This window comes from Schistocerca americana, chromosome 2 (genome assembly GCF_021461395.2).
Source record: "Schistocerca americana isolate TAMUIC-IGC-003095 chromosome 2, iqSchAmer2.1, whole genome shotgun sequence".
NCBI lineage: Eukaryota > Metazoa > Arthropoda > Insecta > Orthoptera > Acrididae > Schistocerca > Schistocerca americana.
This window is the reverse complement of record NC_060120.1, coordinates 11,420,254-11,440,211: the sequence shown is the minus strand read 5'-3', so window position 1 is coordinate 11,440,211 and position 19,958 is coordinate 11,420,254. Positions and strand designations below refer to the sequence as shown.

The following is a 19,958-nucleotide window of genomic DNA, read 5'->3' as shown; positions in this document are numbered from 1 at the left end:
GTGCATGTCAGAGTACAGTGCAGACGTTTTCAGACGTGCTAATGGTGACGGTGTGTCGAGAATGGCTCAAAGAACACATATTGATGAGTTTATGAGGGGTAGAATACCAGGGCGACTGGAGGCTGGTCAAACACAGCAGGTTGTAGCACGGGCCCTCCGTGTGCCACGAAGTGTGATCTCAAGATTATGGCAACGATTCCAGCAGGCAGGAAACGTGTCCAAGCGCTACACTAGGGGACGTCCACAGTGTGCAACACCACAAGAAGACCGATATCTCACCATCAGTGCCCGCAGACGGCCACGGAGTACTGCAGGTAGCGTTGCTCGGGACCTTACCGCAGCCACTGGAACAGTTGTCTCCAGACGCACAGCCTACAGACGACTGAACAGACATGGTGTCTTCGCCTGGAGACCTCCAAGGTGCATTCCACTGACCTTTGGTCACAGGAAAGCCCGTAAATCCTGGTATCAAGAACACAGTACATGGTTACTGGAACAGTGGTACCAGGTTATGTTGAAGGACGAGTTCAGGTATAGTCTGAACAGTGATTCTGGCCGGCGTGAACCAGGAACCAGATGCCAACCTCTTAATGTCCTTGAAAGGGACCTGTATGATAGTCGTGATTTGATGGTGTAGGTTGGGATTATGATTGGTGCATGTACACCCCTGCAGATCTTTGATAGAGGAACTGTAGCAGGTGAGGTGTATGGGGACGTTATTTTGCACCAGTATGTCCGCCTTTTCAGGGATGCTGTGGCTCCCATCTCCCTCCCGATGGTTGATAACGCACGGCCCCACCGAGTTGCCATCGTGGAGGAGTACCTTGAAACAGAAGATATCAAGCGAATGGAGTGGCCTGCCTGTTCTCTAGACCTAAACCCGATAGAGCACGTCTGGGATGCTCTCGTTCGACGTATCGCTGCACGTCTTCAAACCCCTACGACACTTCAGGAGCTCCGACAGGCACTGGTGTAAGAATAGGAGGCTATACCCAAGCATCTGCTCGACCACCTGATCCAGAGTATGCCAACCTGTTGTACGGCCTGTGTACGTGTGCATGGTGATCATATCCCATATTGATGTCGGGGTACATGCGCAGGAAACAGTGGCGTTTTGTAGCACATGTGATTCGGGACGGGTTTCTCAACTTATCACCAATACCTTGTACTTACAGATCTGTGTCGTGTGTGTTCCCTATACGTCTATGCTGTCAGCGCCAGTTTTGTGTAGTGCCACGTTGTGTGGCACCACATTCTGCAGTTATCCTTCATTTATGAGAATGAGTGTACTACAAAAGTTACACACATGTATAACAATTATTTTGAATGCCTGTTAACTGTATTTTCCACGTATACAGGACAGAAAATTATACAGCAAAGTATGCACTGCACGTGGTGTCAGTAAAGCTATTGCTAAATTTGGAAAAAAAATTGAAGGCCTAAATAAACATCCAACAAATGCTTCAGGGACTATTTTAAAATTAAGTATGAATAAAAAATTAAAAATACTATTACAATGTGTGAAGTGAAACTAAGTAGTAAAAGTTTGTTATAAAAATCCCATAAAGAAACTAGTCAGTCCGAACAGGCGTTGAAGACCCAACAGTACCGACCGACCGCAGTGTCAACCTTAGTCCGAAGGCGTCACTGGATGCTCATATGAAGGGGCACGCGGTTAGCACGTCGCTCAGTTTTTTTGACCGTAGCCGCTACTTTAGTCAAGTAGCTCGTCAGTTTGCCTCACAAGGACTTGGTTCACCCCGCTTGCCAACAGCGCTCGGCAAACCCGGGCTGCGCCCGAGCGGTTCTAGGTGCTTCGGTCCGGAACCACGCTGCTACTCCGATCACAGGTTCGAATCCTGCCTCGGGCATGCGTGTTGTGTGATGTCCTTAGGTTGGTTAGGTTTAAGTAGTTCTAAGTTATAGGGGACTGATGACCTCAGATGTTAAGTCCCATAGTGCTCAGAGCCATTAGAACCATTTTTGAGCAGACGCGGACAAAGCTGCACAACAGCAACGGTTTCACGTAATAAAATTATAAACAGCCGACCAGTTGCAATGGATAAAGAAATTCTTTAACTAGGTTTAGACAAATATAAATTTGTCTTCTTCAGAAGGTAACAATTTTACATTAGTAAGGACTAATGAACCATCGCCGTTTTTACAATTGTCGGCATAGATCCGTGTGTCAAAAATAAAATATAGCCCTAGAGTTAGTGTTTGTCACGTTAATACAAAATATCTCATGGATCTTGCAGAGCTCACAAATTAAAATTGTTACCTTCTGGAGAAGACAAATTTATATTTGTCGAAACCTAGGTAAAGAATTTCTTTATCCATTGCAACTGATATATATATATATATATAATCATCCAGTACACAATTTCGGCGAGTCCCACGTAAATCGCCAGGCTGTGGCCAGCGCAGCCGAAGTGGAAGAGAAGTGCTGGAGATAACGCCATGGAGAACGGCGGCGGTGCGGCCGGCATATATATATATATATATATACAGCCGATCAGTTGCAATGGATAAATAAATTCTTTACCTAGGTTTCGATAAATATAAATTTGTCTTCTTCAGAAGGTAACAATTTTACATTTACACACACACACATATATATATATATATATATATATATATATATATATGTGTGTGTGTGTGTGTGTGTGTGTGTGTGTGTGTGTGTGTGTGTGTGTGTGTGTGTGTGTGTGTATGTGTATGTACGTATATTTCTAACTGGTTTGACGCCGCTGGCCATGAATTCCTCTTCTGTGCTGAATAATGGTAACATTGATATAGTCAGTAAAAATGACGAGAGTTAAATTGTCGTAAGCAGCACAGTTAAAATAGGAAAATATGTACCTCTTCTGTGAAAAGAAGCACCAATTGTTTTTGCATAAAATACAAAAATGGTTCAAGTGGCTCTAAGGACTATGGGAGTTAACATCTCAGGTCATCAGTCCCCTAGAACTTAGAACTACTTAAACATAACTAACCTAAGGACATCACACACATTCATGGCCGAGGCAGGGTTCGAACCTGCGACCGTAGCAGCAGCGTGGTTCCGGACTGAAGTGCCTAGAACCGCTCGGCCACAGCGGCCGGCATAAAGAACAGGGAACCTAGATATTACCATTCCAGGACATCGAATATATAAAACAAAATGGTTAGAGCAATGAAAGATCGAAGCTGTAAAATAAATGTTTATTCCAAGAGTCACAGAAGGAAATTGTGACAAATGACTTCTTTTTCCGATTAATTAATTACCATTTCCAGTCTCAATACGAAAATGACACAGTTAAAATCAGTATACAGTATTTCATTACAAAATAATTATTACAGCAGACAAAATTAGAAAAACACTTAAGTGTCCCTTGTCTTGTTTAATACTTTTTTTTTGGCTCGCATAGCTTTTCATATGCTCTGTACTACGTCATGCCACGCTATGGGATCTAAAGCGAATAGAATAAGGTCTAGGTTGGGGGCCTGATGCATTGCTAGTCGACGATGTTTCTCGTATCATTCCCAATTGGGGGGGGGGGGGGGGGGGGGTGCTATCTCAGTCCAGCACAGTCCAGCTGAATGCCACAGGATGCTCTGTTATCTCCGAGAGGCTGCCTCAGCGCGCAACAGAAGCAAATACGACACTGAGTGTTTGCCTCAGTCAGCTTAGGAGATACGTGTACAAATTCTGAGCGGAACAGCTGGAAGTTGTGCCCACAGTTCACGACGCTTGTACGCCGAACGTGCACCGCCGCCGTTCTCCATGGCGTTATCTCCAGCACTTCTCTTCCACTTCGGCTGCGCTGGCCACAGCCTGGCGATTTACGTGGGACTCGCAGAAATTGTGTACTGGATGATACAGGACGGCGTGGACGTATGGTCTTTCTCTGCCTGCTATTCTCTGGAATACGTATCCGTCTGGAATCAGGTACTATATTTTACTCATCCATTTGTGCTTCCACCGATTTTGACGGCGTTCGCCAACAGTCCATCCAATCACTTGTTATTCTCCTTACCTATACACTTCTTACGAACAGCTATGTCAGTAATATGTGATAGATACTGGAAGCTTCGCCACTCTGTAGTTTTCCCTTCAGTGCATTAGCAAATGTCATGTGAAACATGGTCTTTCTTCATTGACTTATTTCTCCTATCTTCTTTTAGAGCATCACTAAGTTCGTCGTTCCGTACAGCTTCTGTCGACGTTCAGTAGCATCTTACTTAAGATGTCTCCTAGTTCTACCACCCATCTCTCAGATCACATGCTTTTGACTGCTTTCTCTTAAATACACAAAATACTAAGTATTCTACTACAGATGTCATGTTCGTGGCTCTGAGCACTATGGATCTGAGCACTATGGGACTCAACTGCTGAGGTCACCAGTCCCCTAGAACTTAGATCTAGTTAAACCTAACTAACCTAAGGACATCAAAAACATCCATGCCCGAGGCAGGATTCGAACCTGCGACCGTAGCGGTCTTGCGGTTCCAGACTGCAGCGCCTTTAACCGCACGGCCACTTCGGCCGGCTGTCATGTTCGTAACTTGCGACTACGTAGATATTAAAAGTTCATTTTACTTTAAAGCAGAGACAGTGCTGAAAAAGCTCTACGGTGGTAGACTTTGCCCCCGAAATTAGTACAGTTTCGCCTATTTTTCAAGTTAAGGTACACTACGTACAGTGACATGTATATTTACTAATTTATTCGAATAGCCCTTTTCGAGGATACGATAAATCAACTTTAGTTTCACCTCTGTGTGTTTAATTTTCGTTTCTCCCTGACCTCCTTCATCCTTCGAGATCGCCGTTCCTTCTTTTTGTGGATCGAATTCCTTCCTTTTGCAGATCTCTTTCTTTCCTTAAATCCTGCATTTTGTGTTGCCTCTCTAAAAAGTATTCTGTTATTAAGTCTACAAGTTTGCGTCCGCCATTTCTTCTCGATGTTTGAGACTTTATTGTGAGAAAATTAGAAAAAACTTACGTTTCAAAGAATCGGCCTCGCTGGTCACTCGTTTCTCCCCTACTTCGTGCAGCATACGAACCCCATGAGGAGATCCATGAAGCGATCCAATTTTTCACTTACTTATACAATCGGAAGTGATGGTCAGTCAGGCCGTGTCCACTGACTGAAAAAGGCGGTAGTCAGAAGGAGAAACAACGTCTGGAGAACACGGCGGGTGGGGTAGTACTTCCCATTTCAACGTTTCCAAGTATGTTTTGATGGATTTTGCGACATGCGGTTGAGCATTGTCACGCTGCAAAGTCAACTTTTATTGTCTATCGCTGTATTGTGGCTGTCTGTCTTTTAGTGTTCGGTTCAGACGTAATCAACTTTTTAAAACAAGCGTTCAGTGCATAGTGTTGTGGAATTGGGGAAAAAACCGCAAATTGGCGTTCATAAGAAGAAGAACACCAAAAATGCAACAGGAGCGTAATATGTAGGAAACTGTCCACGCAACCTGCCACTGATGATGCCTTGCAGAAAATAAAGGCGAAACGCGTATGGCACTAAAATTGTGTTTTATTCAGTTGCTGTCAGACGGTCCATAAGTAAAAATTATTAATATACCGTAATATTACACGTAACTGAGGAAGACAGGACTATAAAAGTTGAAGTTATCAACTGCTTTCGATAGCGGCCTGCTGCGATTGTTTCCGTCTGTTGCAGTAGCTTCAGAAACCTTCTCTCTTCCACCGTCGTGCCGGCCTCTGACGGCAAAATCATAGTTCTTGAAGAATTTAAACCATTCTCTACACGGTATTTCACCAACAATGCCTCGCCATAGGTCTTGCCCAGCATTTTATGAGCCTCAGTTGCAGATTTCTTGATGTTAAAGCAGAAAAGTGAAACGTCCCGCCAATGACGAGAATTGGGCTCGTAAGTTGAGCTCTTCAATTTAGAATAACTTTATGATGCAATCACAAATTGCGTTTGATGCCACTATATTTACAAATGCCTAAGCTTATGGTACGACACTTACGACCTACCATCTGCACCGCCATTTGCTGCTACAGCCACGTACTGCTAAACGATAGAAACAATTTTGAAGATCTAATACCTGTTATGTCGCTTCTAATGCCAGTGTTTTTCGTATCTTTGTCAGTTTCACTAAACCCTGTGGTTTTTTATTTTTAACTGTTTAGTAAGTTCAAGGTCTGCTTGGTTAGTCTGATATTTCCCATTCAGTACATGTATCCATAAAACTGTTGACTTCTTTTCTTCATTACATCTGTTAGCTTTTGCGTTTTCAAATAGAGCTTTATTTTTTCTTAATTTGTATTCAACATTACTATTACTTCTAAATTCAAGTATTTTCCTTAGAATTTTCACCTTTTCCAGTTTTCCAAGATCCCCAAATTTTATTTTAAGTGTGTCTGCCGCATAAAGCGTTTCAGACCGTTCGTCTGTAGATAGTGTCTTAGTTTTGTGTTGCAGGACAAACACTTTTTTTATATATATTTTTTCTATAGCTATCTTTTCTTTAGCATTCCTTATTATCCGTTCTCCTAGGCATTGAAGACAGTTTGTTTTGGGTGTTGTGTTGTTATGAACTTTAAGATTTGGAGGGCATCATTGATATTTGTCATGAAGTGTGGGTTTTTTCAAATGATATTTTTAGTCCTATTTTGTCTGCTTTTTTCTATAGTTATGTGATTCGTTCTTTCGCACTTTCCAGAGAGTCAGTAATTAATTCCATGTTATCTGCAAAAGCTAGACAATATATGATGATACTATTTCAGTTTCTTCCTAGTTGAACACATTTAGTATTGATATCCTTCCTCCTTCCTCACACTATCTTCTCTAGCGCGCAGTTGAAAAGCATCTCCCTGTCTTACTCCTGATTTCATTTCAAAAGGTTTTGACAGCTCCCCTAGAATTTTAGCTTTCGGTGTTGCTTTTGTTGAAGTTTATTCTGTTAGTTTCGTTGTTTTATTGTCGAGTCTGAATTCCTTCATGATGCTGATTATTGCATTTGTATCAATTCCTTATCATGCCTTTTTAAACTGTACAAACGGTATTACATATTTCCAGTTTCTCATTCATATTATGTTCTTTAGGTCTAGTATTTACTGTGCGCAAGACGTTCCCTTCCTAAATCCTGCTTGATGTTCTCCTTGTTGTGGACCGAGTGTTCCTTCATCTCTCTTTAAAGGCGCCCTGGGAAAGATCTCATACATCACTAGCGAGAGGGAGATCACTCTATGATTGTTAGGATCACTTTTCTATCCTTTTTGTGTAGTGGATTTACTAATGCCGATGTCCATTCTGGTGGTAAGCTATTTGCTATCCAAATCTAATTCATGATTGCTGTTAGACATAGAATAAGGTTGTCACTAGAGTGCTTCCACAATTCAGCAACAAATATTATTTTCTCCTGGCATTGTCTTGTTTTCAGTTGTATGTTTTTTCTGATTTCCTCTTTTGTTGGTGGCTTTGAATCTGGTTGTATTTTGATTAAGTTATCAAAATGAAATTCTTCTTTTGGTGGGTCGCAGTTCTGCAGTTCTTTGAAGTAGTTTGCACTCATTCTGCAGTTCTCAGTTTTATTATATGCTATTATATGCAGTCTTTTGTGTTTTTGGATCTATGAACCTTGAACTTGGTAGTGTGTTCTTCTTTACACTATCTTTGAATGTCCTGTAAAAGCCCCTTGTGTCGTTATGCTTCAAATATGATACAATTTACCTTAGATTTTTCTTTTATATGTTGTACTTCGGTTTTCTTGAGACCTTTTGATGCACGTTTCCTTACTTCTATAAAATTTTCCTTTTTCTGATCATTTTTATTTTCGTTTCAGATATTCCAGGCTCGCTGTCTCCCTGTAATTAGCTCATCACAATCATCATTCCTCCAGAAATTTTTCCTTTTATTTTTAAGAGGAACAGTTTCTTCTGCAGTCTGAATAACACCTCTTTTGAAGTTTTTCTTATCATTTAGATTTTATTTTTTCCAACGGCGTTGTGTAAATATTTTCTCTAGGTAATATCTGAACATCAAATTTTTTGGGTGGACAATCATTTTTTCTAAATATTGGTCTGAAATTGAATTTAACGATAGATCGGTAATGATCTGAATCTAATCCTTGATTCTTGGCAGCTCTTACTTTGAGTACCTAAATTGCAGAGCGTCTATATAGAGCATCGCGATCGAGTTGTTTTTCTCCACAAATTCGATTTGGTGATATGAATGTTTTTTGTGTTTTTTGGAAAGTTTTTTGAAGAATGTAGGCTTTACGACTGTGTTCTGCTCTCTGCACCGGCTTAAGAGTCCCTCCCCATTTGCATTATTTTTCTGTTTGGAAGAAGTAATACTGCGTTTTTCGATGGAATGTGATTTAGTGTGTCAAGACTTTACTGTATAGCTCTTTCTGTGGTCTGTTTTTCTGAGTTGTTAGCGACGGTGTAATTAAAGCAGTGTAAACTTTGATGGTTTAAATGTTAGAGTGGGAAATCCTTCAATAATTGATTTAAATTCTGCAATTGAGTTTGTGTTTTTGTTTACAATGAAGCCTGTTCCAGAGTGAGGTACAAGGATAGGCAAAATAATGTGGACAGTGGTAGTAAAGGGATGGTTCTGTTTGACGGTCAACAACGCAGGTAAAGCCGTCGGCACACGGACAGCGCATCCGAACGTTGAGCGTTGAGCGTGCCGAGTTTCTGACGTCATAGCGTGGAATAGCACGTTCGGGAGTCTTTCCGAAAGTGTAGGGCAACATCCAGCAGGTCAGATATTCGGAGTGTGCGTCTGAGCGTTGACCAATGAGATGGCTCAACGCCACCTACGTCACACGCACGCCGTCTCCCTTCAGTACAGAGTTGTGAGGCGCCATATTGGTATTCATTTCAAGCCTATACGTATATATGCCGTTTATGAGCACCAGCAAATTGAGAATCACTGGAGAACCCATTAACTGTGTGATTAGTTCCCAAAAAGTAATGAGAAACATCATACTCGTGGAAAAATAATTATTGTAACTTGCATATTATGAGAATATGCCATTTTAAGACAACGACACACTGAGGATCCACCAAAAACACATCGTTCTTGGTACAATTTTTTATAATTAAATTTCAGTTAGTAACATATATACGATTAAGGTTTTCAACAAGTGGTAACATGCTATGATATCATGTAAGTAGTGTGTTGATGGTTTAGCGCTGCGAGTGGAGTCACTGTTGTGCATGAAGTTGCATGGTGAGGTGGAGATTCACTTTCCAACACTTCAAAATTTTTTTCCTAACATTTGCGTTTTTATTAGGTTCTCATGCTTTATTATTAGTTTAATATAAGTATATACTATAATATTTGATGTTATGTAAATATAAGTTCACCTTTTTTTGAGGGGTGACTTTGTTCGATTGGCTTAACCTACAGGACATCTTGCGCTACTTGTATAAAGATATTTTGCTCCTTTTTCTTTTACGCTTCGTAATTCACATGTTACAAATATTCTGCTACTGGGTAGGAATAGTGGTCAAGTAATACTGACGTTGGGGTTTTACTAAAGTGTGGGAGTGATGAAATAATGTTTATCTTATGTGGAGAATTATTGCAAATTTGTATCGCACTGTTTGTAATGGAACTTTTATAAGCCTGTGTCCTTATTGATTGGACATGGTACTTACCTTTTCGTGGACGATGGAGGAAATGTGTGTTTCAATAGAGCTAATGTGGGATTTTTACGCAGCCCGTTTACTAAACAGTGTGATTTACCAACTGGAAACATACCGCAACTGCCGCTGGAGTGCGTTGTGATGGCGTATACCACGTTGGGGCCCACGTACCGTATGAACAAGTGGCATCATTTCTGAGCGTTCATCATCAGCACGTTGAACTCACCACGCTCAACGTTGACTTTCGACAGCACGGTCCGTGTGCCGACGGCTTAAGGCACCTGTCGCACCGGACTCTGAGTGTTGATTAAGGACTATTTATCAGTGCAGGTTGTTTACGAGTAGTGCACACTTCGTATTTGCATTCAGAGGCCGAGTTCGACGTGCAAGGAAAGACCTAACAGAGTTCCAAAGAGGGTAGATTGTGAGGGCTCGATTAGTTGGAGCATCAGTAACCAAGACAGACAACTTATTGAATGTTTCAAGAGCAACTGTTTCTACATCCACGAGACCCTGCACAAAACATTGAAAGACATCATCGTGTAAACGTAATAGTGGTCGCTAATCAAAACTAAATGACGGATATCGTCGTACGCTAACACGAATTGTGTCAAAACAACACAAAACTACCGCGGCTAAAGTGCCTGCAGAGCTCAACAGCCATCTTTGAGACCCCGTTTCTACCGACATTGTCCGCCGAGATCTCTATAAAGCGAATATTCACGGACTTGCTGCTATATCGAAACCATTAGCGACGACCACCAACGCAAAGAAGGCTAAAACGTGGTGTCAGGAGCATAAATCCTGGACGGCTGTTCAATGTAAACATGTAAACACTTCATATGGTCCGAAGAGTCAACGTTTGCAGTATTTCCAACATCGGGCCGGGTTTCGCGTCTGGAGAACGCCAAAAGAAGCCCACAGTCCTGACTGCTTGATTCCAACGGTTAAGCATGAAGATGGAAGTGAGATGGTGTGAGCAGCCATACCGTGGTACTCTGCTGGTCCCGTCTTTACTCTCAGAGGCCGTGTTACAGTCAACGATTATGTGACCGTTACTCAGATGTTGTTCCCCCACAATGATGCCATATTTCAGGGCGATAATCCACTTACCCACATAGTCAGTTCAGTACAGTGGTGATATGACGTGCATGCAGCTGAACTTCAACGTCTTCGCTGGCCAGCGCAGTCGCCGGACTTAAACATTACCGAACCCTTCTGGGCGGTATTGGGGCACAGACTGCGGAGAAGATTTCCGCGTCCCTCATCATTACGTGAGTTAGAAGAGGTTCAGATCGAAGAGTGGCATAATATTCCACTGGAGACTATACAGTCATTATATGCCAGTATTCCAAGAAGAATTACGGAGAAATGGGGGTCCAGCCCCTTATTAATAAACCATTACCAAGTAAGTGGAGCTGTTCACATTATTTTGCCTGTCCCTCGCACTCTCTTCATGACTCTTTTCCTGGTTTTCCCTTAAATATCCTGAGTCCTTCTGAATAAGGTTATTCATGAGTAAAGCATGATTGTTGCAGCGCTTTTTCCTTCCGGAAGTTTATTAAAGTTTGAAGTTTTTAAAAGTGAACTTACATTTCAAGTGGATAGGTAATTTATGTGTCTGTGTCTGATTTAACTGGTTTGTCTTTTAAGGCAGCTTTCAGAGCCAACTCAGTATTGTCAGCTCTTAGGAATTTTCCAGACGCACCTCTGGTGAACAGACGTTCACCACTTTGCCGCTTGTTGGAAATCAGACGCACAGTGAATTTTTTCTTGTGTTGTTTCTTCCGCTAGTTCTGCAGTTCCAGGATCTATTCTCTCCGTCTTCACTGTCGCTGAAGTCTTCACTGTAACCCTACAATAGAGTCCCCAAAGGGTGCCATCACCCGGTTCACGTGCCAGGTGAGGCCCGCCTTGGGACCGGCGTAGTGGATTGGCGTGTGCTACACCGTTATTCTACTTCAGAGATATAGGTTGCCTGCTAAAAAAAAAGTTATTTCCGCATGATGACAGTTAAACATCATACGAATATTAACAGTAATCAGAATACAAATACATAAACTACAGAACAATTTGACTGGAATATGCTATTCAACAAAGAAACTGCTTTCCTTTCGTAAACTGTAGGTCCCCTTTTCGTTGTTACTTGTACTATTTTCTGAAGACGTTCATTTTATCACTTTATCATCCGCACATAACTTTCCCTCTGTCTCTTCTTTCTTTCATTTCCTTATATTACTCAATACTTTGCTCACAAATCTTCCAGGACAGATATTAATTACGCAAGAAACACATTATGACCTTTCTGCAAAGTTTACAGGGTTCTACAATAACATTCAAATAATTAAAATTTACGTTAATTAGAATGACCATTAAGAGCTCAACCATTAGTAAAATGTTTAAATAACTTAAAGAAGCAATTAGGTTATAAAATGGAACCTCTTTTAATTAACAAGCAGAGTGACTCAGAAGTGCTCTAAGATTTCAGCTTAACTTCAAACAGTAGCATTAAAGGCCACGGCTGCGCTTGGAACAAATAACACTGCAGAAGACGGGCAGCGCGAGCTTTCGCTGCGCTGGACTTGTGCAGAGAATCGCACAAAACAGTCGGCTGTGTAAGCCGACTGGGCCCAGAATGAGTGGGTCCCACAACGATATGGTAAACAGTTCCGACGCCGGAGCACTTGCAGTCTCAACGAAATTCCCTGCAGTACAAATAAATTCCAATAAGTGCAAGATCAAGCCGCCGGCCGAGATTATAATAAATAATGATTACGCTCCTAATGGTTAATGCTTCCATACGGCGCGATACTCTAAATTTCAGTCTTCTAACAAGTCAGCAGAAAATTTAAAACACTACATACAGTTGCCTTAATAGTTATACCAAATCCTTTTGCAACAATAACTAAGCCAACCCCGAGCCAACTGCATTAAAATCTAAAGTTCCTTGGCACGAACACTGTACAGGCTAACAAAGTAAAATTTCCATACAAACCAACAAAATAAATAAACACACTATATACAGGGTGTCCATAAAGTCTATTTCCAACTTCAACATTTTATTACAACGGCAGTTGTTGAAATATTTTAACAACATTTCTTTTATTGTAATCAGTGTTCATAGAAGTTTTTTTTGACAGTGTTTAATAGACGTCTATATTGGCGCCTTCAGTTGCACGAAGCACATCAAGACGGTACTCGAGTTCTTGCCATGTTCGCTGTAGCATTGTGTCATCAATGGTGGCAATGTCATTACGAATTCTTTGCTTCGAGTCAGCAATGTTCCGTATCTGTGTTTGATACATGATACCTTTTACATACCCCCATAAAAAAAGTCCAAGGGAGTGATATCGGGCGAACGCGGTAGCCAAGGAATTGGCCCATCCCTCCCAATCCATCTGCCTGGAAATGTCTCATTGAGGAACCGACGAACATGCAGTCCCCAATGTGGTGGTGCACCATCATGCTGGAAAATGATAGTTGTTAGTCAGTCAGTTGTGATGCTACATATTCGGTCAGAAGGTAGAGGTAAACATCTGCAGTAATTGTTGACTCGTTGAAGAAAAAACGACCAATTATTCGGTTGCACGTGATTTCACACCACACATTCACTCTTGGACTACCCCGGTGAAGCTCCCTAGTCACTTGGGGGTGTTCAAAACTCCAGATTCTCACTTGGTGTCTGTTTAATGTCCCAGAAACATGAAAAGTTGCCTCGTCACTGAAACAAACTCGCTTGAGGAAAGCTTCATCCTCCGAAAGGCGATCCAGCATGTTGAGTGCAAACTCTGTCCGTTTTGGCTTGTCATTTGGCTCAAGTGTCTGAAGCAGTTGCACTTTGTAAGCGTACAACCGAAAGTCCTTGTGGAGGACCTTATGCACAGTTGAAAGCGGTTGTTGCAACTGTCTGGCAGCAGTGCGGATGGACTTCGTAAGTGAACGAGTGAAGACGTTTAAAACGCGATCGATGTTTTCCTTGGATGTTCTTGGTCGCCCGCTCCTCCCTTTATCCAACACTGTCCTGAAGTTTCAATGAGTCTGAACATCCGATTTTGTCTCAATAAACCAGGACACACTTTAGTAAACAGTGATTACAATAAAAGACATTTTGTTAAAACATTTCAACAACTGCAGTTGTATAGAAACTTTGACCTTGTAAAGGGACTTTATGGACACCCTGTATACGCCCTGAAGCAGAATGAGCAGCGCATTAGCCGTAGTGAATGGGACACAGTGGGGCCACGTCCAGAAAGACGGTTAATCTTCCACCAAACGCCAACTACAAATTGAGCATAGCAATTATCCAAAATGTTCAAATTAAACATAAGTCACACTGTTCTTAACAACAATCCTGATGAGATGCGTCAACATGAAATTCCACTTTCGCATCAAGAACAGACAGTCTGTGATAATATTAAACCTCGACCAATACGTGCGCCAGAACAAAAACCAGCTGACAAGGAAGCCGAGAATTAAACACTTATACACATATGAATAACACACTGCCAACGAACTTCACAACAAGCTTCCTTGTAGAGGGAGACACCAAAATTACAATAAATTAAAGGCACCACGTGACACTTCAAATTCACTGATCGAACTTCCAATAAGATGCAATATACAAAGAGTTGGTTAAAATATTTAACAGACCTTTATGACACAAATTCTTGCTCATACAAATCAGCCTGCAATATTCCATAGAGTCGCGGACTTCATTACCAATAAACAGAACCACAGCATCCAGAAATTCCGGTAGACACGCCTCTGACAGTCGGCGAATTTTCAATAATCCACTCCTGACGTTCCCCGGCACTGCAAGCCAAACACAGGCCAACATGACCCCTGCATATCCTTCTCAGTTTACGGCAACACAGAGACAGGTGGGTGGCTGCAAAGGGCCTCCTCTCCACGTGGTTACTCGATTGATACATCCTTTATCATACCAAATGTCGTATTCGATTGCGCGCCCAGCAATCCAGCCCTCCAGGCCACATCAGAGTGAGTTGCACTCCCTGGGCAACATCTTACAGCCAAAGATGAGATTATGTCGATATTGATACAGTGCGACAAGCCGCCACGGTCCAGTTCCATCTTGGTTCTTGCTTATATTGTATTACCCGCCTTTCCCTGTATTTTACCCCTATTTTTCTCAGAATTTGGAACTTCTTGCACCATTTTACATTTTCGAACCCATTTTCCAGTCTGATAGTATATCGCCAGTTTCATACAATCTACATACCAACGGGAATACTTCCTCCAGTGATTTTACAAATCCGGATGGAGTGCTACCAATCCCTTCTGCCTTATTTGATCTTCAGTCTTCCAGAGCTTGTGTTTCTAATACTGGATCCCGTACTGCTTCCCTGTCGATACCTGTTTCTTGTTCTATCACGTCGTCAGACAAGTTTTCCCCCTCGTAGAGATCTTCAATGCACTCTCTACTCGTATGAGAACTTATAGCTGTCCAGGTGTCTGCAAATTTCGACTTCTGTAAAACTTCGCCAGTAATGAGAATTTTGTGTTCTTTTAAAGTTGGCCTGCTTTCTTTCGTTACTTCTGAAACAGTGTTCTGGCCCGTTTTGTGCACCATAGGTCAGTTCCGTCTCTTATTAATTTATTTGGTATATATCTCTAAATCGCCGTCGGAACTGTTTCCCTGAATTTATACCACATCTCGTCTACGCTTTCATCGTAAGATTGGAAAGAGTGAAGACTGTGTTTTAAACAGGCGTCATCGAATTTTTGTCTGCTGTTTTTGAATAGATACATTTTACACGTATTGTTAGTGGATTTGGATGTTTCGTTATTCAGTCTTGTACATCAACCGTTTGATCACTAATCTTTACTGTTATTTCACTCCTCTTGCGTCGTACGAAAGGAAGATGAGATGGCAGCAGAATCAATATTCCGCACTTCAGCCTATTTTTTAAATAAAATAATCGATACAAGTAAGATAAAGCACTGAAGAGATTCACACTTATTTTAAGATATTAAAAAAGTTACTTTTATTGACGACATTTACAATTGAACTTTTTCCTATTTTCTCTTCTATTTAGAAAGGTGGTAAAGGTTGGAGAAAAACATTTAAAAATACGACATGCGTTCAAATGGTTCAAATGGCTCTGAGCACTATGGGACATAACATCTGAGATCATCAGTCCCCTAGAACTTAGAACTACTTAAAGCTAACTAACCTAAGGACGTCACACACATCCATGCCCGAGGCAGGATTCGAACCTGCGACCGTAGCAGTCGCGCGGTTCCGGACTGAAGCGCCTACAACCGCTCGACCATCGCGGCCGGCTGACATGCGTTCAGAAAAGAATCTAAACTGGGAAGGGATATATTGAAAGAGGAAACATAGGAAACATGGAGTATGAAGAAGACTGAAAGATTAGGGTTTACTGCCCCATCGACAACGAGGTGATAAGAGGCGGATCACAAGTTCAGTTTTCGGATGGATTGGAAAGAAGGTCGACTGTAATATTTTTAAAGGAATCATCCCTTAATTCCCTTTAAGATATTTCAGGAAACCACGGGAAATCTAAAGCTAGATAGCCGGACAGGGATTCGAACCGCTGTCCCCCGGTATGCAGATCGACTGGGAGAGTGACGTCGGGACTGGCTCGTGTATGAAGAGATGGAATAAGAAGGAAGCCCTGATATACAGTAGGAAGGAGAGGCATAAGGCCGGCCGCTGTGTCCGAATGGTTGTAGGCGCTTCAGTCTGGAACCGCTCTGCTGCTACGGTCGCAGGTTCGAATCCTGACTCGGGCACGGATGTGTGTGATGTCCTTAGGTTAGTTAGGTTTAAGTAGTTCTAAATTCTAGGGGACTGATAACCTCAGATGTTAAGTCCCATAGTGCTCAGAGCCATTTGAACCGTTTGAAGTGCCCGCAATACGAACGAGGCGAGATCGGTTCTTGTAACCAATGACGCCCCAAACCATCACACCTGGTGTTTGTCCGCTATGCCGCTCCACAATGCAGCCCGCCGGACACATCACTGTATGACACGTTGAAGTGGGACTCATCCGAAAAGATTAGATGTTGCCACTCATCACCCGAGTGACGGTGTTCACGTGTCCATTGCAATTGGGGGAGCTTGTGGTTACTGGACCATGGAAGCCGACGTAATGGCAGGCGTGCAACCAGTCCAACCTGCAGCAGACGGCGACGAACCGTCGATGGAGACAAGTTCACACCTGTTGCAGTGCTCCAGGGACGGACCAACACAGTGGATGACGCTGAACGGTCCGTAATGGCCATGCGAACAAGATGGCGGTCATTCCGTGCTGTGGTCATGTTCCGTCGTCCAGTTCTCGCTCGTCGCCGCGTACGACATTCCTCTATCCACTGCTTCCACACAGGCATCACTGTCGTAGCAGCATGCCCTGTGCGAGCCGAAATGTGACGGCATCAACCCCGTTTCCCGGAGACTGATCATTCTGCCCCGTTCGAATGTCGATATGGCTCGCATGTCGATATGGCTCCCTTTGACGTCGACGAGGCATTCTGGTACTCACTGTATTGTTTCCACCTTGCGTGACAGCTCTGCACCGACTACACTAGGCGAAACACAGACCCTGTCGGACCGATACGAGAGGGCTCTGCTCGGCCTACGTATACCCCATCTCGCTGCAAAACGTATCACGTATTGCTTGCACACCTGTAGCCACTGTCACAAGGTGTGGCGCAATTCGGGTAATTCCTTCTCCGTGTTGCACTTTTCGCAAACGGCCTTGGACGTGGAACCAGTGGATGCGTTCTTGGTTTTGGAGGGACTAATTTTGAATCCTCCGTGGCCGCACTAAAAGGTGAAATAGTTGACATCGAGATGTTGGAAGGTCAATAGTTAACTTCTTATGTGAGTTCCCAGTAGGTATACCCGATAGTGTGAAATTAATCTTCATGACTTTTGAAGCATGTAGGTCGTCACTTCCAGCTCGGTTAAAGATTTTGGCAGTGATGTGTCCAAGAAGGTTAGGATGTTAAAAGTTGACGTCTGTTTTACTCTCATGATGGGGCTGGGCGTTATGTGACCCGGCAGGCCATCAGGTAACTGACGCCACGGCTGGAGCTCTGTGTGCTGTTTGCTGTAGACGTTTAGGTCACTGGTAATAATAATAATAATAATAATAATAATAATAATAATGCCCGTGGAGGCCCGGGAAAAGAGTAGGCCCCCGGTATGTTCTGCCAGTCGTAAAAGGCGACGAAAAGAACAAACCACTAATAGGGCTAACCCCCCTTTTAGTGTGATTAGTTGGTTCAGGACAGAACTAAAGAAGCCTCGGACAAGCGCCGTCAGGGTCGGGGACGACGCTTGAACCCTATGCCCGCCCACAATGGTAACGACACTGCTAGCCAACTGGAAAATGATTTAAATCCAAATAGAGGTGTTTTGCAGGATATGCTTCCTGCAACCACCCTAGAAGGAAAACAAAGACAGAGGATGAGATGGTCAGATGAAGTTAATCGACACCTCATGTTCTGTTATCACCAAGCAACAAACCTAGGAACCAACGCAACTGGATACAGATCACAAGTATACACAACATTTATTACCAAATACCCAGAATTAAAATTTTTAACAGAACAACGACTAGCTGATCAGATCCGTGTAATAATAAAAAATAACAGAATACCCCAGTCAGAATTAGAAAACATCAAACAACAAGTACAACAAATACTGGAACAAAATAATGTGCGATCAGAAGAAGAAGAAAATACAGTAATGGACTCAAACATCCCAGAGCAAACAAACAAAGAACAACACGCACCAATTAAACAATCAGAGGAAAACGAAATCTTAAGACAGCCACCAGAACAAGCACAAATAGAACACGAAGTGACACAGATGTTAGATATAGAAGAAAAATTTCAGCTAACATATATAGAATACAAAGACACAAATACAGACATTAGACCATTCTTGCATAGACCACCAAATAACCCACAGGTCGAAACAACAATAAAAACTTTCAACACAATCATACACAACAAAATAAATGAAAACACAACTGTGGAAGAGTTACAACTACTGGTTTATATAGGAGCACTCACTACACTAAATATACACACTAGGCAGAGATCAGAACCAACCAACACACAGAAGAAACCCACAAAACCAGCATGGCAACACAGGCTACAGATCAAAATAGAAAAACTGAGAAAAGACATCGGACAGCTAACACAGTTTATAAGAAATGAAATCTCGGAAAAAAATGGCTCTGAGCACTAGGGGACTTAACATCTTAGGTCATCAGTCCCCTAGAACTTAGAACTACTTAAACCTAACTAACCTAAGGGCATCACACACATCCATGCCCGAGGCAAGATTCGAACCTGCGACCGTAGCAGTCGCGCGGTTCCGGACTGCGCGCCTAGAACCACTAGACCACCGTGGCTGGCTCGGAAAAAAAAAAAAATAAAAAAAAAACGAAAAAGCGACAGAGCAATTAGACGAAAAGAAGCAGAAATTACAAGCATTAGCCAAACGACTCAGAAGATACAAAAAAAGTGAAAATAGAAGGAAACAAAACCAAACATTCAACACAAACCAAAAGAAATTTTACCAGACAATAGATAACACACACATTAAAATAAACAATCCACCAAACATAACAGACATGGAACACTTCTGGAGCAACATATGGTCAAGCCTAGTACAACATAACAGGCATGCACGGTGGATACAAGCAGAAACAGACACATACAAGATGATACCACAAATGCCTGAAGTGATAATTTTGTAACATGAAGTCACCCAAGCAATTAATTCTACTCACAATTGGAAAGCCCCTGGAAATGATAAAATAGCAAATTTCTGGTTAAAGAAGTTCACCTCAACACATTCACATCTAACTAAATTATTTAACAGTTACATTGCAGACCCATACACATTCCCTGATACACTTACACACGGAATAACATATCTGAAACCTAAAGATCAAACAGACACAGCGAACCCAGCTAAATATCGCCCCATAACATGCCTACCAACAATATACAAAATATTAACTTCAGTCATTAAACAGAAATTAATGACACATACAACACAGAACAAAATTATAAATGAAGAACAAAAAGGCTGTTGCAAAGGAGCACGAGGATGTAAAGAGCAACTGATAATAGATGCAGAGGTGACATATCAAGCTAAAACTAAACAAAGGTCGCTACACTACGCATACATTGATTACCAAAAAGCTTTTGATAGTGTACCCCACTCATGGTTACTACAAATATTGGAAATATACAAAGTAGATCCTAAATTGATACAGTTCCTAAACATAGCAATGAAAAATTGGAAAACCACACTTAATATCCAAACAAATTC

At 42.1% G+C, this 19,958-nt stretch overlaps 1 protein-coding gene across 2 annotated transcripts in view; it reads left to right on the top strand.

Moving 5' to 3' along the window:
- Window positions 1-19,958, top strand: part of LOC124595296 (androgen-dependent TFPI-regulating protein-like) — a 227,848-nt gene that overhangs the window by 37,681 nt on the left and 170,209 nt on the right. The window contains exon 1 of one of the 2 annotated variants that reach the window (XM_047133981.1): window positions 3,678-3,931. The exons of the other annotated variant lie outside the window; for it this stretch is intronic. Within the exon in view, the coding sequence (XP_046989937.1) occupies window positions 3,767-3,931 (165 nt within the window). The 5' untranslated portion in view covers window positions 3,678-3,766. Of the gene's footprint in view, window positions 1-3,677; window positions 3,932-19,958 lie in introns of those variants that run through there. 2 annotated transcript variants of the gene reach the window in all.